The sequence below is a fragment of the Ostrinia furnacalis genome, unplaced genomic scaffold (genome assembly GCF_004193835.3).
Source record: "Ostrinia furnacalis isolate ACB-3 unplaced genomic scaffold, ASM419383v2 OfSCF1131, whole genome shotgun sequence".
Taxonomy (NCBI): Eukaryota; Metazoa; Arthropoda; class Insecta; order Lepidoptera; family Crambidae; genus Ostrinia; species Ostrinia furnacalis.
This window is the reverse complement of record NW_021131370.1, coordinates 220,774-245,725: the sequence shown is the minus strand read 5'-3', so window position 1 is coordinate 245,725 and position 24,952 is coordinate 220,774. Positions and strand designations below refer to the sequence as shown.

The 24,952-nt window shown below is 37.3% G+C and overlaps 1 protein-coding gene and 3 non-coding genes across 9 annotated transcripts in view; 2 read left to right on the top strand and 2 right to left on the bottom strand.

Annotated features, from left to right (window-relative positions):
• Positions 1-13,375, top strand: part of for (cGMP-dependent protein kinase for) — a 413,902-nt gene extending 400,527 nt beyond the window's left edge. For 5 of the 6 annotated variants that reach the window (XM_028302514.1, XM_028302515.1, XM_028302516.1 and 2 more), the window contains 8 exons: positions 3,939-4,033; positions 4,681-4,827; positions 7,689-7,827; positions 8,322-8,502; positions 8,803-8,890; positions 9,150-9,334; positions 9,890-10,106; positions 12,101-13,375. In XM_028302514.1, the coding sequence (XP_028158315.1) occupies positions 3,939-4,033; positions 4,681-4,827; positions 7,689-7,827; positions 8,322-8,502; positions 8,803-8,890; positions 9,150-9,334; positions 9,890-10,106; positions 12,101-12,266 (1,218 nt within the window). In that variant the 3' untranslated portion in view covers positions 12,267-13,375. Of the gene's footprint in view, positions 1-3,938; positions 4,034-4,680; positions 4,828-7,688; positions 7,828-8,321; positions 8,503-8,802; positions 8,891-9,149; positions 9,335-9,375; positions 9,479-9,889; positions 10,107-12,100 lie in introns of all 6 variants that reach the window. The other variant, XM_028302513.1, reaches the window with a different exon arrangement.
• A 904-nt stretch (positions 13,376-14,279) lies between these two features.
• Positions 14,280-14,472, bottom strand: LOC114351358 (U2 spliceosomal RNA). Its single transcript, XR_003655778.1, has one exon. It is a non-coding gene; the product is annotated as a U2 spliceosomal RNA (small nuclear RNA).
• Positions 14,473-14,966: 494 nt separating this feature from the next.
• On the bottom strand, positions 14,967-15,159 carry LOC114351359 (U2 spliceosomal RNA). The gene has a single exon (XR_003655779.1). It is a non-coding gene; the product is annotated as a U2 spliceosomal RNA (small nuclear RNA).
• Positions 15,160-17,507: 2,348 nt separating this feature from the next.
• On the top strand, positions 17,508-17,700 carry LOC114351357 (U2 spliceosomal RNA). The gene has a single exon (XR_003655777.1). It is a non-coding gene; the product is annotated as a U2 spliceosomal RNA (small nuclear RNA).
• Positions 17,701-24,952: the final 7,252 nt, after the last annotated feature.

Genomic DNA, 24,952 nt, shown 5'->3' with positions numbered 1-24,952 from the left:
GCATTCCAAAAGGTCTTTAATAGAATATTAATGAATACCGCGAATCGATGGTATCACAGGCCAGCCATTGGAAACTGCTGTCAATGTGAGTGCGGCGCGGGCGCATAGGCTTAAGGCCAAAAGCCGGACCATTGTGCTCGCAAGGTCAGCGCACCGAGGGTACTCGGTGTTTTGAGGCCTTTTTTTAGTACTTTTGTGGGAATCGTACCACGATATACGTAGATTACGACTCTATGAGCATAAAGTGATGTGATGTAAAGTTTATATGAAAAAAAACTTTGTTTTGTCAGTTAGGCCCGTATACAAAACCACGCAACGCTCAAAGATTGATTGATATTCAAGCATAAATGAACTGAATATTATAGTGAATAGGTAGGTACTGAAATTCAGCCAATCAAGGACATGGATCTAGGTACATAAGTTTAAGATTGATTACAGTTTTCCATTGTTTTGGGATACGAACTACAATGTTTTAACAAGTTTACCTTTTCATTGCTTTTCAAAAGTTTTGTTCGTTAATCGTTTCTGCTCAGTTCCATACTTCCATGATTATAATACGCTGGTTATGTAATGACGTTGACTTTAATTGATATTGCACGCTCGTGTACGCATATAAATAATATCTTTAGCTTTATTAAGATCTCATGTAAATTGAATATTTCTTATGAAAATGTATATTGCTTTTAGTAGCTGTAGTTAGGCCAGCCGATCTTGAGGCACCGACTCACGCGTTTTTCTTATCTCCCAGATCTTTCCTGAACTACAAGAACATGACATGTATGGATTTCCATAATAATAGTCTGGCCCATGTTATGATCCTCGTAAGTTATAAATCTGCGTGTAGGTAATTCTGTCTGAACTCTATGAAGACGAAAGCGATGTCATTATGACGTAACCAGCATTCTTCTGTTTTTGTCATAATTAGTTTGCAATTATATCGGTGCATTAGTGTGAGAGTTGTATGAAGTGCTTAGTGGTTTCTTTATACAATATCATCGGTACTGATGATTCTATTAGACGGGCAGTCATTGGATCGAGATACATTGTTGTTAACCGCATTGGTGATTTATTAATTTTATCTTTCTTCTTTCTTTTACTGGCTGTGTCTGATATTAATTTACTACTTGTAGAAATCATTAATTAGTCTTGTATTTACGACTTTCAATAAATGAGAAAAGTATATTTTTCAAGATCTAGGTCTTCACAAGTTCTTTGGTTTATGTGCAGAATCATATCGCTGCTTTACCCTTAGAGCTTATTATTAGATCTCTTTATTTATGGTGCATTTTCTTATCAAAAGATGACGTCACAAGCACAATGAAGGCAGTAGCATTATGACGTCACAAGCTTGGTAGTAAACTTATATGTTTTACAATCTTTACAAGTCAAAGTTGCAAAAAGCCAATCAAACTTGATAACAACGCGTTCTAACGAACCCAAAAACATATGTATTACACAACTTCCATTCGAAATTAATAAAGTCAATGGATGTTACCGCAAAAAGCTATTAAACGAGAAATAATTTATTGAATCAAAGTAAGAGAAAGTGCGAATTACCCCGAGGTGAAGTCCAAACCATAATACAAGATAAATATCCGCGTAATCGAGTACGATGACTTGGGTACCCGAGGCTAATAAGGTAACTCGTCTTAAAGCACTTCAAGCGAAACATTGATATCTTAAGTAGTGGTAATAGGAGTGATTTTGGAAGAAAAAGAAAATAGACTGTATTGTCGTCTGTACAATTCAGATTGAATCGTAGTTTTTAGGGTTCCATATACTTAAACATCATTATTTTTTATAAAGTAGGATTTATTTCCATACATTTGGATAAACATTTATTTTTTAAAGTACCTAATTTGATATTACACAAATTACTAATAGTCCCGTTAGCCCTTCGTACTAAGCTAAATATGCTTGTGTCACGATTGAGCTCACCACGATACATTATATCACATTTTCCATTTTAAAAATCATATTACATTTAAAAAAAATTGCACAATCACTGAACCAATAACAAGTTTCTTCTTATTGTAAACCAGCTTATGCTCATGGCTTTTCCCGGGCAAAAAGAAAATAAGTACAAAGTAAGGTATCGCGCTTGTACCTACCTACTAATAAAAATATTCCTTTGAGTAAGGAATCGCGCTTGTACTAATAAAAATATATCTTGCCGTTAAAATAGAAATAATAAATTACTGTAATTCAACTTACAAAGCTTTCAAAAGTCCTTGGAACCACGTAATTAATTGATGCTGATATGGTATTAAATTAACATCATTAAGAACTGTTGCCACTCACTGTAGCATGTGACTTAAGAGAACGCGCATTTCCTTACAAGTTACATTCAGGTACTTAACTGTTAAAATAAAGAAAAATCAACATTGACATATCAAAACTGGTCTTTAATGACCTAGGAAGAGAATTTCTGATCGAGATATTACACACTTACCTGATGAAAATAGTGTTTAGAGCATAGCTGTAGGTGACGGAATGTGCACACTGCACATAATTTTGTAAGTTTAGGGCTGAAAATGAAAAATAAGTGTTTACTTCAGGTGCATTTTTTCCTAGTAAATGACACAGGGGCTTGAATAAACCTGATTGTTAGAATAAAAACAGAAGAAGATCAAAACAAGGCTCGTAACACCTCCTAAGCTCATATAAAAGAAGAAGATCGGATTTTTTTTTTCAATCGGAACCCCAAAACAAACAAAGTTCTAACTTGCCGGTATTTTGACACAGTCCAGTTTGTCCGTCTTACTTCACGGCGCATTATCTCACCCATTTCCGTCGTTATCTCACTGATGTTTGAGTTTCTTTGACTGCTTGTTTTTGACTTGTAACGTTGTAGAACACTTCCGTGAATGGGCTTACAAATGTTACAAATTCCAGACGAGCAGGTATTAGAGCGAGACGTCTGAATGAAAAACGTAGATATTTTATAAACTGACGATCAATTTTTAAAGCAATTTGTTAAGGTACAAGGATACACAAAACTTATTGACTGTGAACGTTAACCTATGGACTGGCGGAAAATGAATGACGACCTCTATACTAAGCAGTTTTTTATTTCAATTACTACAATGTTCGTTCGATTTATTTTGGTCCTCAAATATAGTTTGACCTGGGCATTTAAATCCTGAGATACGAGCTTTTTGACCACTGTTCTGGACGCAATCAAGAAGTTGGTTGATGGAAAACAATTTCCACATAAACGTGACCTACCATTTTTCTTATTTTTGGCAGAGGCCATTCGTGTGCGTCGACCATCTCATAAAAATTAAGGCCATAAAGATAATATTTATGGTTACATCTAAGTGGTTGCACGTTATTATATCTCGAGACAAGAATTAACAGAGACTATAATCATATTATGAAAAAAAAAATGAGCTATTCTTGCTTACTTTGTAGGAAAAAAAGCTAAAACCCAACATACTGCGGTTGTGATACCTACCTACATTTTTATCGCGATGTACGCCATTATGTGATGACCACTTTCAATGTCCCACATTTTATGAAACAAGTAACGTAGGATCGTTACTTGTTTCATAAAATTACTAGTTTGATGGTCTTTCCAGTCGTCTAGCTTACCTATTCAGTACAAAGTTTAAAAATTTAAAAATATCTTGATTTCATTAAGCAACTTGAGCCTGCCATAGAAAAAGTAGACTTTAATGTGATAAAATGTTTGTAAATGCTAAAACATATTTTTACACATTTTTGATTCAGTACGTAAAACTGGATCTTAACTGAAAATATGTTTTTAATCTCGTTTTGTACACATTAAGGTCCCTTTTACTCGTAGTAGAATTAAGAAAAATCAACAAGATACACAGCCAAAATAGCATATAATATGTGCTTTGTTGTGGCCATCCTTCCACCTCTTATCTAATTTTAACAAAACTCCGCTAATGGTAATAATTTTTCTTTTTCAGGTCAAAGTGACCCAGAAACAGCCCAACAGTAACGACGAGAAATTCATTAGAACTCTCACGAAAGGCGATTTCTTCGGAGAAAAGGCATTGCAAGGGTACGTATCGATATCGAAGCCAAATTAGTGCCATCGCGAATCGGTAGTGCGTTGTGCGCTGGATTCGATTATTCGTTTGACGGACGATTTTTACTAATATTATTAATGAGAAAGTAACTGTCTCTCTAATATTTTACGCTACGAACAAATTTTGATGAATTTCGGTATAAGAGATAGACCTTTTGTAGTTCCATCGGCAGTTTTAATCGCGTGACGTGTAATGAATAAAATATCTGTGGCAATTGGTAGGTAAGCCATAATCCACGGAATCTAATGATGATTAAAAGACTACGGTATTGGGGGTTTTTCGATAACTTTTTGTTAGTGGTTAAACCTATCTACTTTTTTGTCTTTTTTATGTGCAAGTTCAGGTAATTCATAAAATAACAGCTATATCAAACTATTATTTTTAATGGTGCTTTTAATACGATGAAAAAGACAGTATAAAATTATTTTTTCGATTAATGTAACTCCGACCAATAGAAAAACCTGCACGCGATTTCAAACTAAAACCAGATCGGTGATCGATCAAAATTCTGGTGATCCCCTTGTGCCTTAGACAGGCAAAAGTTAGCGGATTGTAAAACACTGTATTATGATTGTTTGTGTTAAAAAAGTGTTCTTATTTTTGCTTTCCCATATTCCAGGGACGACCTCCGAACGGCAAACATCATCTGCGATTCGCCAGAGGGCTGCACCTGCCTCGTGATCGACCGAGAGACCTTCAACCAGCTCATCTCCGCCCTTGACGAAATACGCACCAAGTACAAGGACGAGGGAGATAGCAGAGCAAGGTATGTGACAGATATGGCACGTAGACTTTATTGCTATTGTGAAAGAGTTCATATTACAATGCTTTGTTCGTGACACGATGGACGGGCCTTGGCGAAGCCCGCATCGTATCGCAATAACAATTTCATAAAGACACTTTTTTTTTTTTTTTTTTTTTTATATCCACAACGAGGAAGCTCTTGGCCTGTATCTCACCTGATGGTAAGTGACGATCAGGCCGAAGGTGGAAGCGAGCTTCACTCGGAATCCTCAACCACGGAGGAACTGGCTATCTTACCTCTAACTGCCGGAACACAACAATGCTGTTAACATTGTTGTTATGGCGACAAACTTAGGTAAGATGGTGGTAGCTAGCCAGGCGGACTTAGAACAAGCCCTTCCACCAACCAAACCGAACAGAAAAATCTGTCCCCACTGGGAATCGAACCCGGGACCTCTGCGTCTGAAGCAGGTGGTCTTACCACTAGACCACAGAGGCGGTTACTTCTTGTAGGAAAACAGTTATAAAGGCCTTTATGGGTTTTTATACATAAATTATGTAATATCTCGAATGGGATTTTTTGTAGAAAATTAAGATTATGGTATTTTATCATATTTAATATCACACTCAATGTGGATAATTTAAGTACATATTATTCTAAAAATAGAGTCAATACATTGTTAATTTTATGACAATTTAGCACTATTTACTTACCACAAAGTTGAGCTAAAAATACACCAAACAAAAAATCTATTGAAAATCGATTAATGGTCACAAAAAATATAAGCTTTATTTGATTGTGTTCATGAGTCATGTCCGTACTAGGAAATACAAGTTGGAAAAAACTTTCAACCAGTCATTCTTTAAATCAAAACAAATCAATTTAAAGTAAACCCAAATAGTTCTTATTTCTACCTAAATAGTTATTGGTATAGATTGACTTGTAAGATATTTCTCCTTAGTCATACATATTAACTTATAATCGAGAAGACAATTAACTATTGTGGTATTCAAACATAACATCTAAATTAATTACCTAGCCCCCCATTAATAACATAAATTATTACTAGGATGCAACTAATATCTTTTATTGCGTTATTTGAATACAAATAGTAATACATACGTATCTAGTTATGAAGCAAAGTAATCAAGGTCTCTCCAGTTGAATTGCTAAAGAGTGTGTTGTAAGTGCACGAGAACTATTTTAAGCCATTTTTAGCGCCTATTATTGGCGTATAAACATGCTTCTTCGGGTATATCACAATGAAGTTAGATACAGAAAGTACTACACTCTTCTCTATGCATAAGAAATCACAGGTCTCTATAAAAAAGCTAAAAATGTAAGTAATTTATTTATACAAAAAAATCTTCTAGTAGTGACATTTTAAGAATCATTCTGGAATCTAGAGGTATTTTTTCGTCGTTAATTCAGATTAACGACGAAAAAATACCTCTATATTCCAGATTGCGGGATAAAACCGTAGAGCGGACTCAGGTCCGCACTACGGTTTTATCCCGCAATCGGTAAACAGCCAAACCGCGAGAACCCCCGAAACGTATACCTACACGGGAAAAAGTCGCAGCGCAGACGCCTGCGTTAGTTTTACTTGGTTATAAAATCACGCGGTTAAAAACCGCGGCGGTTTAGCCGTAGTATGTTATTGCAAAAGTTTAAAATTATTTATGACCAGTCTGTAAAAATAAAGGTTTTTTTGTGAAAATAATTGAAATCTTAGGCCAAAATGGCGTACAAATGAAAATGTGGTAGAGATGTATTCTCGTAGCAATCTGGTTTATACGTCTATTTAGTAAGGCACTTGTAAATGTGCCCTCTGTGTTTAAGTCCAGTATGTCCAAGTTCACACAGAGCCGAAACCCCCGATAGTTCTGACAATGGCTCCTATGCAACATAACTCCTTTGTGTCGGAATCGGCATGCACTTTTTGCGAGCTGAACAATAGCCAATTTCAGATATGAAATGTCTCGATTTCACTCACTAATCCTTTTCTTTTTTTACGCACACTACTGAGGATTTAATGGTAAGTTCATTTCAGCAGTCGTCGAGAAATCAAAATTAAATTGTCAAAGTCAAATTGTAATTAGTGGAAGTAATTGGCGATTATTAACTTTCATCTGCTATAGAAATGTTGATTAACGGCTAGAATAGTTAAAAAGGTAAACTCCCATGTTTTTGTAGGAAGATCCAAAGACAATGGGTACAATGAGACAGTGTAATAGACTGACACGTGGCGGACAAAGACATATCAATTAAATGGGAATGATGTTAGGAAAGCTGTTAAATTAGATTGGTTACAGAGTTAATTGACTCGAAGATTTGTTTGTTACACCTGGCTTTTGTTTTAGTTTTTAAACAATAAGCAAAGAAACTGAATACTTTCGGTCTCATGACTTACGGACAAGCAATAACTTAGCTTTCGATATGAACAAATAGGTACTGTTTCTAAGGGGCATTTCTAATAACGTTACAGTAATATTAAGTAACTGAACTGTTTGTAATTGGTATGTTGCAAAAACATTGGACAATCAAAAATTAAATTATAAACACAATTCTAGATTCGTCTTAAGAATCTCTCTGGTTTAATTTACTATGCGTGTCGTCAGGTACGCCTCATGCCGAACGAGCATGTCCTCTTTAAAATTATAAATTCTTCTTTAATATTGAATGTGTCCAAATAAGAATGAAATGGTGTGACGTCCAAATATTTGGACAATACATTTATTTTCTAAACATAGCTACTTATAATGGGCAATGAATGTCTAAGTATAATACTTCATAGGTACCACACCAGAAGTTAGTGATCTCGTGACACCCATCCCCGTCATCAAATTCCCACAATAACCTTAACTTCCAATCCATTCCAGATTAAACGAGGAGTTCGCCAACCTCCGCCTCTCTGACCTGCGGATAATCGCAACTTTAGGTATCGGCGGCTTCGGGCGCGTGGAGCTGGTGCAGATACAGAACGACTCCAGCCGGTCCTTCGCTCTGAAGCAGATGAAGGTATGAGAAAATTTTATACTTTCGTTGATCCGTGGATAAAATATGAGAGAGTTCTGGCGCAGATATAAAACGGCATCAGGAGAGAATTGGCATGGAAAGAGTTAGTTGAATTCTCCTGATCCGTTCATAAATTAAAGACCTACAGGTGGGACGAATTTTAAAAATCTCTGTGTAATTGTCCTCAGCCTATAATTTTTTAGGTTTTAATAAACTTAATTGTCAAAAAAAGTAGGATTCAGTGCGTGATTTTAATTCAGCCGCGAAATGGTTAACATCACGTTTATGTCACTTTTACAAATCACTTGACGTAAATAAGGACATTCAAATGTACCTACCTGTACAATTTCCTTAAAAGTAGCTAGGTTACACGAGTCAAGTCTAAGACAGTACTTATTTCAGGTTTAAGTGTTTCTTATGTGCTAGGCACAACACAAATTATCCCATTGATGAAATCAAGTCGTACATTGTCTGACCAAAGATTATCCTCTTCGCAGAAAGCCCAGATCGTTGAAACCAGACAGCAACAGCACATCATGTCGGAGAAGGAAATCATGTCGGAGATGAACTGCGAGTTTATAGTGAAACTGTTCAAGACGTTCAAGGATAGAAAATACTTGTACATGCTGATGGAAACTTGTCTCGGAGGCGAATTGTGGACTATTTTAAGAGACAGAGGTAAGATTTAACCAGTTACCAATTTATCACAAATTACGAAAAAATTGAAAAAAAAAGTAAAAAAATAGGATCAGGAATGTTTCTAAGACATTACCAACTCACTATTTTAAACAACTTTCACTACCCATGGGATCAATGATCATAAAAAACCCTTCTTGGAAATTGGCTTATGTTTGAAAAATAAGCCTGTATTCATAATTTGTTAATTTTCATTCAAGTATTTCTGAGAGTTGTATCTCAAATTGATTTTTTTTTTATCCAAAATATTAGTATTTAAAATGTTATTTCTTCTTTTTTCAGGACAATTTGACGATGCTACCACTAGGTTCTACACTGCGTGTGTTGTTGAAGCTTTCCACTATTTACATTCTAGGAATATTATTTATAGGTATGTAAGAAAAAAACATATTTAATTTACCTAGGTATACCACAAAACTCTTAAAATAGACAAAATTTTCCACAAAGTGGAAATCCTTGGGGAAGGCCTTTGTCCAGCAGCGGACGTCTTTCGGCTGAAACGAACGAACGATCGAAGACAAAATTAGAAATTATTTTAGTTCAAGGTTGACGACTTACTGAACATCAGTCATTTCATATTAGATCTCGCCTCTCAATCTATGTTTAAATTCTCCATTTTCCATTTACAGAGATCTCAAACCAGAAAACCTTTTACTGGACTCGAAGGGCTACGTGAAGCTGGTGGACTTCGGCTTCTCCAAGAAGCTGCAGGCCAGCCGCAAGACCTGGACCTTCTGCGGCACGCCCGAGTACGTCGCGCCCGAGGTCATCATGAACCGCGGCCACGACATCAGCGCGGACTATTGGTCCTTAGGTAAGCTGGATCATCATCGGCATCCTTAAAGGAAGCTGCAGGCCAGCCGCAAGACCTGGACCTTCTGCGGCACGCCCGAGTACGTCGCGCCCGAGGTCATCATGAACCGCGGCCACGACATCAGCGCGGACTGTTGGTCCTTAGGTAAGATCATTACATCTCCAAAGTAAGAGCACGACACTCTAGGCAAATGAGGGATCCGGTTAAAACTGATGTTCTCTTATAAATGTTCCTAAAAATATCACCAAGGGTCTTCAGTGGGCGTTGTGTGAGTTTACGCAATTTGATGTAGACTGCGTAAAAAAGTGACATTAAATGTATGACGGATTGTACAGCGCCCTTATCGGAAACTTTCAAGAACTAAAATCTTCATTTTTTTTTAACGCGCTTGCTAGTGACGTTTGATGTAAACTCACACTAAGCCCTCAGATGTAATTTATGGTGGAGCGAGTGTGTCCAGAAAACTTCACTCGTGCCTCGAAAGCCTTCGAGTTGCATAGGTTCGGGAATATCAAATATTCACTTGATCTAAATAAACTTTGTCTCATCTTCCAGGTGTACTCATGTTCGAGCTGCTCACTGGATCCCCGCCGTTCACGGGCGCCGACCCCATGAAGATCTACAACAAGATCCTCAAGGGCATAGACGCGGTGGAATTCCCCCGCTGCATCACGCGGAACGCCGCCAACTTGATCAAGAAACTGTGCCGCGACAACCCTGCGGAACGGCTGGGATACCAGCGGGGAGGCATCACTGAGATACAGAAGCACAAGTGAGTTTAATTTATTTTTAACTAGCTGACCCGGCGAACTTCGTACCGCATAGACGCGGTGGAATTCCCCCGCTGCATCACGCGGAACGCCGCCAACTTGATCAAGAAACTGTGCCGCGACAACCCTGCGGAACGGCTGGGATACCAGCGGGGAGGCATCACTGAGATACAGAAGCACAAGTGAGTTTAATTTATTTTTAACTAGCTGACCCGGCGAACTTCGTACCGCATAGACGCGGTGGAATTCCCCCGCTGCATCACGCGGAACGCCGCCAACTTGATCAAGAAACTGTGCCGCGACAACCCTGCGGAACGGCTGGGATACCAGCGGGGAGGCATCACTGAGATACAGAAGCACAAGTGAGTTTAATTTATTTTTAACTAGCTGACCCGGCGAACTTCGTACCGCATAGACGCGGTGGAATTCCCCCGCTGCATCACGCGGAACGCCGCCAACTTGATCAAGAAACTGTGCCGCGACAACCCTGCGGAACGGCTGGGATACCAGCGGGGAGGCATCACTGAGATACAGAAGCACAAGTGAGTTTAATTTATTTTTAACTAGCTGACCCGGCGAACTTCGTACCGCATAGACGCGGTGGAATTCCCCCGCTGCATCACGCGGAACGCCGCCAACTTGATCAAGAAACTGTGCCGCGACAACCCTGCGGAACGGCTGGGATACCAGCGGGGAGGCATCACTGAGATACAGAAGCACAAGTGAGTTTAATTTATTTTTAACTAGCTGACCCGGCGAACTTCGTACCGCATAGACGCGGTGGAATTCCCCCGCTGCATCACGCGGAACGCCGCCAACTTGATCAAGAAACTGTGCCGCGACAACCCTGCGGAACGGCTGGGATACCAGCGGGGAGGCATCACTGAGATACAGAAGCACAAGTGAGTTTAATTTATTTTTAACTAGCTGACCCGGCGAACTTCGTACCGCATAGACGCGGTGGAATTCCCCCGCTGCATCACGCGGAACGCCGCCAATCTGATCAAGAAACTGTGCCGCGACAACCCTGCGGAACGGCTGGGATACCAGCGGGGAGGCATCACCGAGATACAGAAGCACAAGTGAGTGTTTATAATATTTTTATTGGGACGTTCAGGACAGTAGCCTTATTCACGTAACAAAACTTCAACGACAACAAATCGCTGAGTTGCGATCCTATCGAGTAATCGTTCCATCGAAATGACTTAGAACTGTTTTACAACTTCTAACGTCAGCGAGATTTTTTGAGTCAAAATACGTGAATTAGGCCACTGGTCGGTCAAATGACCTTGATAAGAAATGACCCATCGATAAATTATCCCATCTTCGATGAAATAACGATTTTATGAAATTAGTAGACTAATCACCGAAAGATTTTAAACTTTCGCATTCTATTTCAACTAAAATATGAGTCAAGCCGTGTGTAGGTAAGTATGAACCTCAGATACTATTATCTGAGGTTCATTCATATTTTGATCTGAGGTATAAACTCATATAAAAATGTCGCATTGAAACCCATTTTCCTCTATTTTAGGTGATCACCGAAAGTTATTTCATCAAATCATTATTACATCACCCATGAGTGACAGAATTACTTAGCACTTATCGAGATGCCTAAGTATTTAGTTTTATGTATATAGTCCGCTCGCCGAGCACGTAGAATTTCGTCCAATGACCCCAAGCTACCCATCCTTATCACTCGCGCGTATTTATTATATTGCTGTCGCTACTGTGCGACGGGCGGCCGCAGTGAGTGTGCGAGCGCGACAGTGATATAAATAACACGCGAGCGATAAGGATGGGTAGCTCGGGGTCATTGGACGAAATTCTACGTGCTCGGCGACCCTACTTTAGTAGGTACTTTATCCTTACTTTACAATTAATTCTGCTAAATTCTTAATCATAATTTTAGTTTTAGTCAGTTGTCAAGGAAAGCAATCTTCAAAGTCTTTGCTGTGTTCTGTCTTTTTCCTAATTAACTAATCTCGTTTTCCAGATGGTTCGACGGCTTCAACTGGGAAGGCCTGGCGCAGCGCACCCTTGACCCGCCCATCACGCCAGTCGTAAAGTCCGCCATTGACACCCACAACTTCGACCAGTACCCGCCCGACGGCGAGGAGCCTCCGCCCGACGACCTCTCAGGTTGGGACGCCACATTCTAGCCCGAGCGAGACGCAAGATCGCTGTGAGCGAGACGACACGTCTCCGATTCCACGCGTCTTCGTTGAAGCGACGCATCTGAATCTTAACTAAAGCCCAGTCTGTGAGCACGTAGAATTTTGTCCAATGACCCCAAGCTACCCATTGCACACACACTGCGGGCGCCCGTCGCACAGTCGCGACAGCAATATTACGCGCGAGCGATAAGGATGGGTAGCTTGGGGTCATTGGACAAAATTTGCTGCTCGCAGACCAGACTATACTCTCTGCCGAGTCAAATAACGATGCAATTTTATTTTATCGTCGCTATGAAAGTTACTAATCGAATACGCAGTTTACTTACTTTTGTATGTACAGTTAAACAAATGTAAGCTATTTCTCACGTAGATAACGAGTTATCTATGCAGTTCGATTTAACAGAATCTTAATGTTACGTGTACTTTGTTTATAATAAGGCTTGCCAAGTATTTATCACATGTAAGAATGCGCACTTGTAAATAGTACACTATCGTGTTTTATAATGGGATTCTTAATTCGTTTAATTCATGAATCATTTACCTAGTTTCATTTCCGTTTCTTACATAAATAAATAATAATTTAAGAATTTAATTGTAAAATTCGATGTAGGCCTATCGTCTATTCAATGAAATTTTATCAACAACTTTTACAAGATATGCATTATCTATTATTTCAATAAACACTGAACATTTTACCTTAGGACGCATTACTGTAATATTTGTGTACGTATTTATAATCATAAATCTATTATAAACTATATGCAATATTCGGTGCGAAAAAATGTGATGTGAATTTAAAATATTTTATGTGCCAACTTTAACTAGATTTAGGAAGTGTTGTTGCCAATTTTCTCTTCTGTATTTAAAACTAATCTTTGACAGGGTCACCACAAAGCCAAAATACTGTTACCACATTCAGTAATATCGAGATTGGCCTATTGCAACATCGATCAGTCTATAGTAACTAATTATAGTCATAAAAATATTTGACTAGTACAATGAAATCACTACATGATACGTTGTAATCATAAACGGGAAATTTTAAATGAAATACTATTCACAAGTTATAATTTTACGTTGTTTATAAAAAAATTATCCATGAGGTGCTCAAAAAATTACAATAAAATTAACAGTTATATTATTTTGATTTCGACGAAATTTACCAAGATTATAGTTAATGTTTTTAATTATTTATTAAGTTTAATATATTAATATATATAGCTTACTATCAAAGTTTGAATATCCAAAAGTCCACTAATAGATTTCCTAGTTAGTCTATAGCGATTGGTTTAGTTTTGTCATGTACTAAACATTGGTTTTCAACGGTAGCTATCTCCAAAACATGACATAATTTTAAGACTTATCTTAATATGAATAAAAGCTAAAATAGTCAATTTTTTTATTAAGTATTCCATTATGTGACAATGTTCACAGTGTAAATATGTAATGAATTTTAAAATTTTAATGTAACAAAGATGCGTTTGGATTTAAAATGCGGTGAAAACTGTGTAATGTATGAAATGATTATTTTTCTAACTATTGTAGGAACAATTATTTTTTGTAATCATAGGCTATTAAAATGATTATTTTATTGATTCTGAAGAATGTAAAAATATACATTATTTCAATCACATGTTACTGTTGTTTTTATTGCTGGTTGATTTGGTGTATTTTTTCTGCTTCAGTTATTTGCTTACCCCGAAATATACAAGAACAAATTAATAAGTAGTCGGTGCCTTATTCCTTCTACAAGAAACACAAGATAAATAATAAAGAAATACCAGTAATTTAGCTTGAAACGCTGCCGTTTGTATACCAACTAACACAGGAAATTATTTTCTTTTTTGCAAAATGACACCTGTATGCATACCATGGTACCTAAGGTATTTAGCTAGTCTGAAAGAAAATAATGAAGGCAGACTACAGAAGTCAAGATCTTGGGAATTATCATCACAGAGACTGCGTCTATTGAAAATTGTTTCCCGTGTTATTCAAGAGTTTATGTGGGCCATGCCCGGCGGCACTGCAATGCCGGGCCGACCCGTGGGAGGAGTGGAGCAAGCCCCGGTCTCCATCCCGAGATACAAAAATCAGTTTAATATACTGGTCCCTCAGTGAGGGAACTTTCAGATATTAAGCTGAAAAGAACAGATACTACACTTTGATCTTAGCCAAAAGGCCGAGAAGCGATACTGACGGAAAGATACGCTGGGGTAGTCTTTGCAGGAAAAAAAATCTGGACACCGCGGTACAGGAATTGCACGCTTAATGTAGTAGCGCCATCTAGCCACAAGTATGTGCATTAAAAGCGCCATCTAGTGAGATTTATTGGGACTAGTTCTTAAAACCAATTCCTTTTGATCTATTAGCAAAACATGGAGTTTATTTTTTTGGAAACATACCGTTGTCGTGCCGCGGCCGTTGTGATCTGATGCACTTATTATTATGCCCTTGTAGTGTTAACTTACAAGGGCAAAATAAATATTTTTAATAAGAATAATGAGTTGGTACAATGACACTTGTTACTACGACGATACCACTGATACCACGGTATTTAAGCTTGAAGAAGTGTTGAAGTGCTGCCGAAAATAATGAAGAAGAGAACAAGACAGAAGTCAAGATTCTGGAAAATTATCATCATAGTGACGGCTTTTATAGGAAATTGTTTCCCATGTTATTCAAGAGTTCATGTGGGCCATGCCCGGCGGCACTGCAATGCCGGGCCGACCCGTGGGAGGAGTGGAGCAAGCCCCGGTCTCCATCCCGAGTTACAAAAATCAGTTTAATATACTGGTCCCTAAGTGAGGGAACTTTCAGATATTAAGCTGAAAAGAACAGATACTACACTTTGATCTTAGCCAAAAGGCCGAGAAGCGATACCGACGGAAAGATACGCTGGGGTAGTCTTTGCAGGAAAAAAAATCTGGACACCGCGGTTCAGGAATTGCACGCTTAATGTAGTAGCGCCATCTAGCCACAAGTATGTACATTAAAAGCGCCATCTAGTGAAATTTATTGGAACTGGTTCTTAAAGCAAGTTCATTCTTACAGAAGGCGTGTGCACTGTGCATGAAGATTATTTTAGTACAAGTAGGTAGATAAGTACCGTTGTGATCCGATGCTATTATTTTTCTATTGCATTGTTACGTATTGTATTTTTAATACGAATAATGAGTTCGTACCATCTATAGCATTTTTTCCCAATTATTATAATATTTTTTTCTTTTAAATTTTGCCTGGTAAGACAATAAGTGATTAAATCTAGCGCTTAAAAATAACGAGAATTTGGTAATTTCAGATTTAAACTGATTGCCATTTTACAAGGAGTTATAATGTAAACACCATAAATGCTACAGAAGAAAAGTGAAAAGCGTTAAAATACTCCATCAATGAAGTGTATATTTTCACGTCTGACGGTAATGATCTATACCTTCAGTTTCCTATCAGATTATTACAAATTGAAATAACGGAAAATCACAATATGCATATACCTACCAACATGGACCTATAAAAAAAGGCGGACGGAACTCGCGCTACAACAAAACTGTGACGCAAAATTTTGGCGTTTGTCTATTGTGTGAGTGAATTTAGGGATGCCATGTTAGCCAAAACATTTTACCCATTTATTTTAAGAAAAACATAGATCGGCAGATGTTACTTGGAAATGTAGACAGAATTATTCCGTGCCATTTTAAAAGGATGAAAGGTGTAATGCGTTGAGGTAGGCGCGAAATTTTCAATGTTCAAATTTTCTTACATTGTTTGCAAGTCAGTGTGTCAGGGTATGTACATAATGTTGATCAAAAATAATTCACGCAGTTACAAATTACGAATCTTGTGTACATTATAATCATAATCTTATGCATCATCAATATATTATTATTATCTCTGATAGATATTTTTTAACATACAACCTGACACTGACTTGCAATCAATGTAAGAAAATTTGAATTTCGCAGTTCCACATTTTTGGGAAGGATCAAATTTGCCTATGAAAATATATCCCATTAAAACACAATAATTATGATAAATTATTTTATTTCCATAGTATGCGTAATACATAACTAAAAAGTCCTAAAATCATTATTAATTTCCCATATTTCGGGTAATTTTCCCACGTAAATAACTGAGAACACTGGTCTTTGACGTATTATTTTTTCGAGTGAATGACGTTTGATTTCAATTAATTTCAATATTTTAATGTCGGGAAATAAGTGATTGGATTATTATTTTACCTGTGAAATGTGATTCCTTAATTTTTGTTTGTTCGAACAGAACGGTTTTTACATAATTTCATCACACAAGACATGTCGTATTCGTGTTGTTTTTTCGCTGCTTAAATGTGTCAACTGTGTGAAGTTTGCTCTCGAAGTGGTGTAACAGGGTGTGAATGTGTGCGTGCCGGCCTGTACGTACAGGCAAGCTGGTGTATCCTAATGTCACAGTATTTTGTTGATGAGACTCCGTCCGACTTTTTTTATAGGTCCATGCCTACCAATGCATCAATTTATGCTTGACTAACAATATGATCTTTGTTCACAAATGACAATGTGTGGAATCCAATCAATGCTATTGAAATGCCAATACCCGAGGGTCGGACCCCTGCCCTGCACCGCGGAACCAAATTATCCCATTAGCCACAGGAATGGCGTGATCAGCGCGCGAAAACGCATCGCTTCCTCGACACACGGTTAGTAACAGACTGATAACAGTACATTAAAACACTCCTAATGAAGAATATTGTTTACCTAATAAGTACCGTAGTTACGGTAGTTATTATTAACAAAAAAATCTTGATTTCTATTGCCTTAAATTTTTGTTTGCCACTAGGCATCTAGACTAAAATATATAGGTAGTTGTGTTGATTGTAGGATGAGAATTAACTAGTTAAAATGCCAATAATCTAATTAAGACTTGGCGAGGAACCTAAAAACCTTGTCAATATTAAGAAATAAACGTAATGTATTTTATAAATTCTAAAAAAATATCATCTTGTCTCATTTTTAAAAACATTAAGCCAATGTAACTGTCATTTGCAAAAAATGACAATAGATTTGCTTTAGAGACTTGCTTTAAGAACCAGTTCCAATAAATTTCACTAGATGGCGCTTTTGATGTACATGCTTGTGGCTAGATGGCGCTACTACATTAAGCGTGTAATTCCTGAACCGCGGTGTCCAGATTTTTTTTCCTGCAAAGACTACCCCAGCGTATCTTTCCGTCAGTATCGCTTCTCGGCCTTTTGGCTAAGATCAAAGTGTAGTATCTGTTCTTTTCAGCTTAATATCTGAAAGTTCCCTCACTGAGGGACCAGTATATTAAACTGATTTTTGTATCTCGGGATGGAGACCGGGGCTTGCTCCACTCCTCCCACGGGTCGGCCCGGCATTGCAGTGCCGCCGGGCATGGCCCACATAAACTCTTGTACATCTCGGGATATAGTTTCCCATCCATGATTTCTCATGTTGGAGAACCTATCTTCATTGAAGAAAGGGATCGTGGTCTCCGTGTCTGATAGTGAGAGAGCCTGTAACATCCATTCTGCGACTTTGCCACTTTCTGCGACACAAAGCTTGTTTTAATAGCCCCGCGTTGCATATCAACTGTCAACATTAACTTTTGAAACAGAGTGAATAAAGCGCCATTGTGCAGCTTGAAACCTTTGCTGATACAATACAGTCCTACGGCTACGAGAAACAGAAAAGAGTATTTACTACCCTTTGCAGCCTACTTTTATTCAGCGATGGTTCGCAAGTGTAAACAAATCAGGGAAAGATTCACTTGTCCCACGAAGGTATGTCCACATTAACTTTTAAAACAGAGTAAAGTATCCTCGTGTACCATAAAACAGCTGATACACTCCTACGTCATTATTAGACTACTTTTAGTGTACCAATAACAGCGAAAACATTGATGCAGTACTACAATATTATACTACTTTTATTCAGCGAAGGCTCGCAAGTGTAAACAAAGCAGGATGGGTGACCCAAGATAACTCCTGGGGCGGACATCCGTAGCGAGCCTTGCAGACCGGGGGGGTGCAACTGCAGTTTGCACGGTGTACTTCCGCAGGCTGCATTTATTTATGGTATGTAAGCTTTCGTTTTATCAGTTGAACGTTTGAGTTGTTGGAAAGTAGTTGACATTAACACTAATATTATGAAGAGGAAAGGTTGTTTGTTTGTATTGAACAGGCCCTGAAACTACCCGATCAATTTGAAAAATTATTTCACCATTAGAATCCTGCATTATTTCTGACTAGTGACCCGTCCCGGCTTCGCACGGCTAAGCATACCTACATAATAAACCTGCCACTTGAATCACTCTATCTATTAAAAAAACCGCATCAAAATCAATTGCGTAGTTTTAGAGATCTAAGCATACCTACATAGGGACAAATTATGTACCTAATGTAGTGATGAATAAAGTTCGGGTCAGCTAGCTCACTATAAAGTGAATACAGATCTTGACAAATGACTCAACAAATTCACAGTCGACTGAATTTTATTAATTATTGCTTAATATAAGGAAGATGGAAGACAAACAGTGGAACAAAACAAAGGCAAACATCGTTAATCGCGATAAAGTTTGGCCGATGCGGAGTTCCTAATGGAATCGGAAATTCTATGCCGTTCTTGGAATCTATTAATTTCGGAAGTTAATTATTTTCGTGAATATGTTAAGGTTCCCTTCCTAATTCGTAAGGAAATAAAATACTATCCTGCCTTAATATTTGAAAAGAACAGAGACTTTAATTATAATTAAATGAGGTTATAATGTTAACTTACTTAACGAGCAAAATATTAGTTCTAGTGGTAGGTATAGGAGACTGTTTTTCAAACTTCAATGAAGTTTATTTTATCATCTTCTTTGCGATAAGAAACCTAGCAAGGGCGGTGCAGAACTTTCGGCTACGACTCCGATTCGCACTTGTTTTTCCCTGCTCAGTTTGGTTGTGGTTTGGTTTCCATCAATCAATGGGGTTTTCTCTTGTCAATTTTCTTAATCCTTGGGGTAGAGATATTTTCGAAGAAGCATTTTCTTAGGGACTATTTGGCGCCACCACACTGTCCATAACTAGGGGATAGGGGTGCTATCCGCATTGCTCGTAATTATAAGAGACCCGCAGTCTACAAACGTTTTGTCGGCCGATAGTTTAATTCGGCTGTTTAATATTAGGAATACCTATGTATAAAAGAACGCGCATTACTGTAGTTACTAAACTTTGGTGAAAGTTATTTTTATCGTTACCAAGTCAAACATATTATTGTCCTGTTTGACGGTCAAACTATACCGATACAAATAAACACGGTAACCGTAAAACAACACTGCCCTAACTTTGTTGAATCAACTAAAATTACCTATATCAGGAAGTTACGAAGTAAACAGCAATGAACGTCCAAACTTCCTTACATAAGTCAGAAGTAATCCGTCATTGGTTTCTTTTATTCCAAGGATTCTGGTAAATTACATGTATGAATACCTGGGCGACAATTCTCGTATGTATTCCTACTTAATATTCATGTATGTCCAGTGTTGGTGCCCAGGTACCTATCTGGTACCATTAACCACACTGGTTTATAGCTTCCATCTGGCTATACAGCAGTTGCAGTGATTGTGGGATTTGTTACCAGTAAATCATCATCATCTTTCAGCCAGAGGACGTCCACTGCTGAAGTGCCGAACATAGGCCTCCCCAATGATTTCCACAATGGCCGGTTGGTGGCGGCCTGCATCCAACGCCTTCCCACTACCTTTATGAGGTACTATTAAATATCTTTAATTAATGATGTTTCTTGAATTGACTTATTATTCATATCCCTTTTTACCCGACTGCGCCAGAAGGATTATTCAAAGACGCGTGCGAAATTAACTTCCATAATTTAGAAGTTGCCCCATATTACCTTACATATTTCAGTATCTCAAGTAGGTAGAAAAGGGTAACCTCCCAAAATAACCTCCAAGGTTGATGAGCCATGGGTCTGATCGGTAAACCTATGTCAATGTTAACTCTTTCCCGTCTAAATTAACGGTACTACCGGGAAAACGGGAAAATTGTGCTTTCTTCGAGTGGAATTGGGAATTTATTATTTAGTAGACCAAATTACGGGAATACTTAACTACTTGTTGCGAATCAATTTATTGGTTTACCTATAACGGTAATAGGAAATCCGATTAAGTTGAGATGTTTGTAAGAATCTGGTACCTCTCTAAAATCCTTACAGAAATCATGAAAAATATTAGCTTTACCCCGCAAATTCGCCCGCTTTTAAATTAGTTTGTCACAGATCGTTATAAATTAGAGCCTAGCTATAATGTGGTTTTGATCTATAAACAACTAGCGGCCGCCCGCGACTTCGTACGCGTGGATCCCGTTTTATCCCCTTTAAATTTTTCCTGATTTTTCTTTGCTATAAACCTCACGGAGCCCGAGACCTTTCCAACGAATGCAAAACCGTGGAAATCGGTTCGTGCGTTCTGGAGTTATAGCGTCAGGGAGGAAAACCCGACTTATTTTTATATCTATATACAGGGTGTTAGGTAAATGGGTATATGAGCCGACACTAGGCCATGTTAACATGGTCATATAAATGGTATGGTGAAGTCAGAAAATTGATATCTTCATTTTAATTATTTTAATTTTCATATAAATCGGATTTTATAAAATTTATTTTGTATGAAAATTATAATTTTCTATTTTGTAATTTTAAATAAAAAAATGATGTGTTACTTGCGATTACAAGATTTTACAAAAAAAACCGGCCAAGTGCGAGTCGGGCTCGCACACCGAGGGTTCCGCCGTACAAACGTAGCGGTTTACAATTTATGACGTATTAAATCAAATTACTTACTTGATTCCGTTGCGAGTAGTGGCGAATTTCAAAATATGCGGTATGATTATTTTTTATTTATTTATTTTTCCTATATTTGCATTATAGGTAGGTACCTACCTCAGCGTTTTGAATTTTTGCGTTGATTTAGAATTTCTCACAGTTTAGAGGCAATTAGATTTAAGAAGTGTTTGATATGAATTTCAACTTTAATATCTCTACGCGTTCATGTGAAAAAGGGTAGGTAGTAAGTAAGAACGGCTGAACCGATTTAGCTGAAAATTGTCAGGGAGGTAGTTTAGAGCCAGGAGAAGGACATAGGATACTTTTTATCCCGTTCGAAATTAAAAAAAAAGTCTGCTTATTTATTGCCATTAAGGCGGAACAAAGTTCGCCGAGTCAGCTAGTAGTAGATAAAAAGTTTTAGCAAAATCCGTTTACTAGTTTTTATATCAACACCAATCAATAACAAACATCCATACATACAAACTCCGCGTTTATAATAATAGTAAGTATCTTCATTATACTTTTAAGTATAGGAGCAAGACCCTCTCTGATTTATCAAATTCAAATGGAGTCATATCTTTATTTGAACAAATTAATAATTTAAAGTAATAATTTATAAGTTACGTCATTGCATTATACATGGACCAATTATTAAGCAATTACTTTTGGTTGTTAGTAACAATAATACTGAACATGCAATAAGTGGAACATGATTAATGCGTATATTATGCTTATTGATTAAATACATTAATTGCTATGCATTATTAAAGTTTACATATATTTACAAGTAGTAATGGATAAGACAGTAGATTAAATCGTAATCTACTTTGAACAATTAAAGAGTTTCAATCAATTTTAATTAACCTAAGTACATTAGGTATGTATGTACCTACCAAGTGATTACGTACGACCAAGTGAAACTATTCCTTTCTCCAAACATGCTTAATTTAATTATTATTACTGATTTAAGGGTGAGAATTTAGTTAGGCAAAAAGAGAGGTTACAAAAAGAGCAAATCAAAGAACTCTCTACATGAAAACGAATCAAACATAATAAAACGACAGAGATAAATAATTATGGTCTCTTATTTATAATTTTACTAGCTGAACCGGCGAACTTTGTTCCGCCTTAATGGCAATAAATAAGCAGACTTTTTTTTTAATTTCGAACGGGATAAAAAGTATCCTATGTCCTTCTCCTGGCTCTAAACTACCTCCCTGACAATTTTCAGCTAAATCGGTTCAGCCGTTCTTGAGTTATAAGTGGAGTAACTAACACGACTTTCTTTTATATATATGTTTTTATATCAACACCAATCAATAACAAACATCCATACATACAAACTCCGCGTTTATAATAATAGTAAGTATCTTCATTATACTTTTAAGTATAGGAGCAAGACCCTCTCTGATTTATCAAATTCAAATGGAGTCATATCTTTATTTGAACAAATTAATAATTTAAAGTAATAATTTATAAGTTACGTCATTGCATTATACATTATTAAGCAATTACTTTTGGTTGTTAGTAACAATAATACTGAACATGCAATAAGTGGAACATGATTAATGCGTATATTATGCTTATTGATTAAATACATTAATTGCTATGCATTATTAAAGTTTACATATTTACAAGTAGTAATGGATAAGACAGTAGATTAAATCGTAATCTACTTTGAACAATTAAAGAGTTTCAATCAATTTTAATTAACCTAAGTACATTAGGTATGTATGTATGTACCTACCAAGTGATTACGTACGATACGACCAAGTGAAACTATTCCTTTCTCCAAACATGCTTAATTTAATTATTATTACTGATTTAAGGGTGAGAATTTAGTTAGGCAAAAAGAGAGGTTACATAAAGAGCAAATCAAAGAACTCTCTACATGAAAACGAATTAAACATAATAAAACGACAGAGATAGATAATTATGGTCTCTTATTTATAATTTCACTAGCTGAACCGGCGAACTTTGTACCGCCTATGTTCATCAGACATGAAGGATTCAAATAGTGAAAGATTTTAAAAATCAGTCCAGTAGTTTCGGAGCCTATTCGAATCGTTCCTCTGTCATCATCATCATCAACAGTGCTTTACAGTTCTCTGTTTGATGTGTAGTCCCTAAGTTGTCTCTTAAGACACCCGCAGGTTCATTCCTTTTTATACTCGTAATATTAGTGTAGAAAGAGTTTAATTTAAGCACGTTTTCATAAACTACAGGAACTATGAGTCTAAATATAAGTGACCTATAAAGTGATAATCAAAATAGCTTTGTACCCGTAAAGTGCGCCTTAAGGCACCTTGACATAAATGAAGGCATGCCTTTCTTTGCGAGTAAATTTAAATTTCCTCAAAGGATACTCGGACCGTCGCGAATAATCAAATCCAAGACTTCGGAAGGGTCAAATTAATTTGGGGACCTTTTTTCCAGTCCCTTTGAATGTACTTTCTTAATAATAATAAGCGAAACTTTCTGAAAAGGATTCGCAAGATGGGTTTTTGAATCCACGTTGATGGTAATATGCCCGTATAAATTTTAATCAGTCATCTAGAGCCTACCAACCAACGCATATAAATAAAATACAATTCTGTGATATTAAACACGAAGTAGGTAGGCCTGCTATTCTAAAAAAAGTATTTGTGACGGGTAATTAAAGACCTTTTCTGTTTATTATTATTTGTGTTGTTAAAGCTGTGTTTTCGATTCATTTGCTTCAGCCAAATCAAGTCTACTGCTAGATAAAGGCCTCCGAAGATATCCAAAAAGACCGGTGCTGCGCTGCCTGCATCCAGGTAAAACTCAAAACGATCTTCACCAGATCATCGGTCCATCTAGTGGGAGACCAGAAATTCAATTTAGAATACATTAGATAGGTATTTCATATGCCTATACATAGATACTTTCCTACAATAACAGTGGTACTAGATAGCCTCATTCTCACGATATATTTAGTATTAGACCGTTCCCTATCAATTATGTACAAACGATAGCTTCTGTTTGACCTCATATAGGTCACGTCAATTAGACTTCACTCACTCCTCGTTGGTAATAGTGAACAAAAGGATAGAGGTATCATATTCATGAAATAATTGAACAACAATTGTTTATTTAGTAGATATACCTACATTACCTACCTACTATGTATTTTTTAATACATGACGTCCATTGCTGGACAAAGGATTGCCACATGGACAGCTTTATCTTTCGCTGCCCGCATCCAGGTTCTTCACGTGGTCGTCGGTTCGTCCAGCCCACACTACGCTTTCCGATCCATTGTCGCCATTCAAAAAGAATAGAAATCATTTTGCAGCATGGTTCTTTGAAATAAACATACTTATTATATTTTTTTTACCTAGCAAAATAGCAATTAATATAACCATACTAGCTTTCCGCCCGCGTTGAATTTTGTCTGTCACAGAAAAACTTTAACGCGGCGTCCCTGTTTCTAAAACCGGGATAAAAACTACCCTATGTCCTTTCCCGGAACTCAAACTATATCTAAGTATGACAAATTTCATCAAAATCGGTTCAGTGGTTTAGGCGTGAAAGCGAGAGAGACAGAGTTACTTTCGCATTTATAATATTAGTAGATATAGATAAGACGCCACAGTGTTTATTTTGTTGTGTCGTTGTCCTCACAGAATCATTTCACTTGTGGCCCGTGGAAGTAGGTACTAATTAAAAGTCTCAAAGCCTGCCATCTCCTCCCCAAAAGGCCTCGCACGAACACTGTCGAGTTTAAATTATTAATAATCAATTAGCAACCATCAAGCGACCCGAAATGTTAAGTACCCTGACAACTACCGACGTGTGAGAGTATACTCGGTT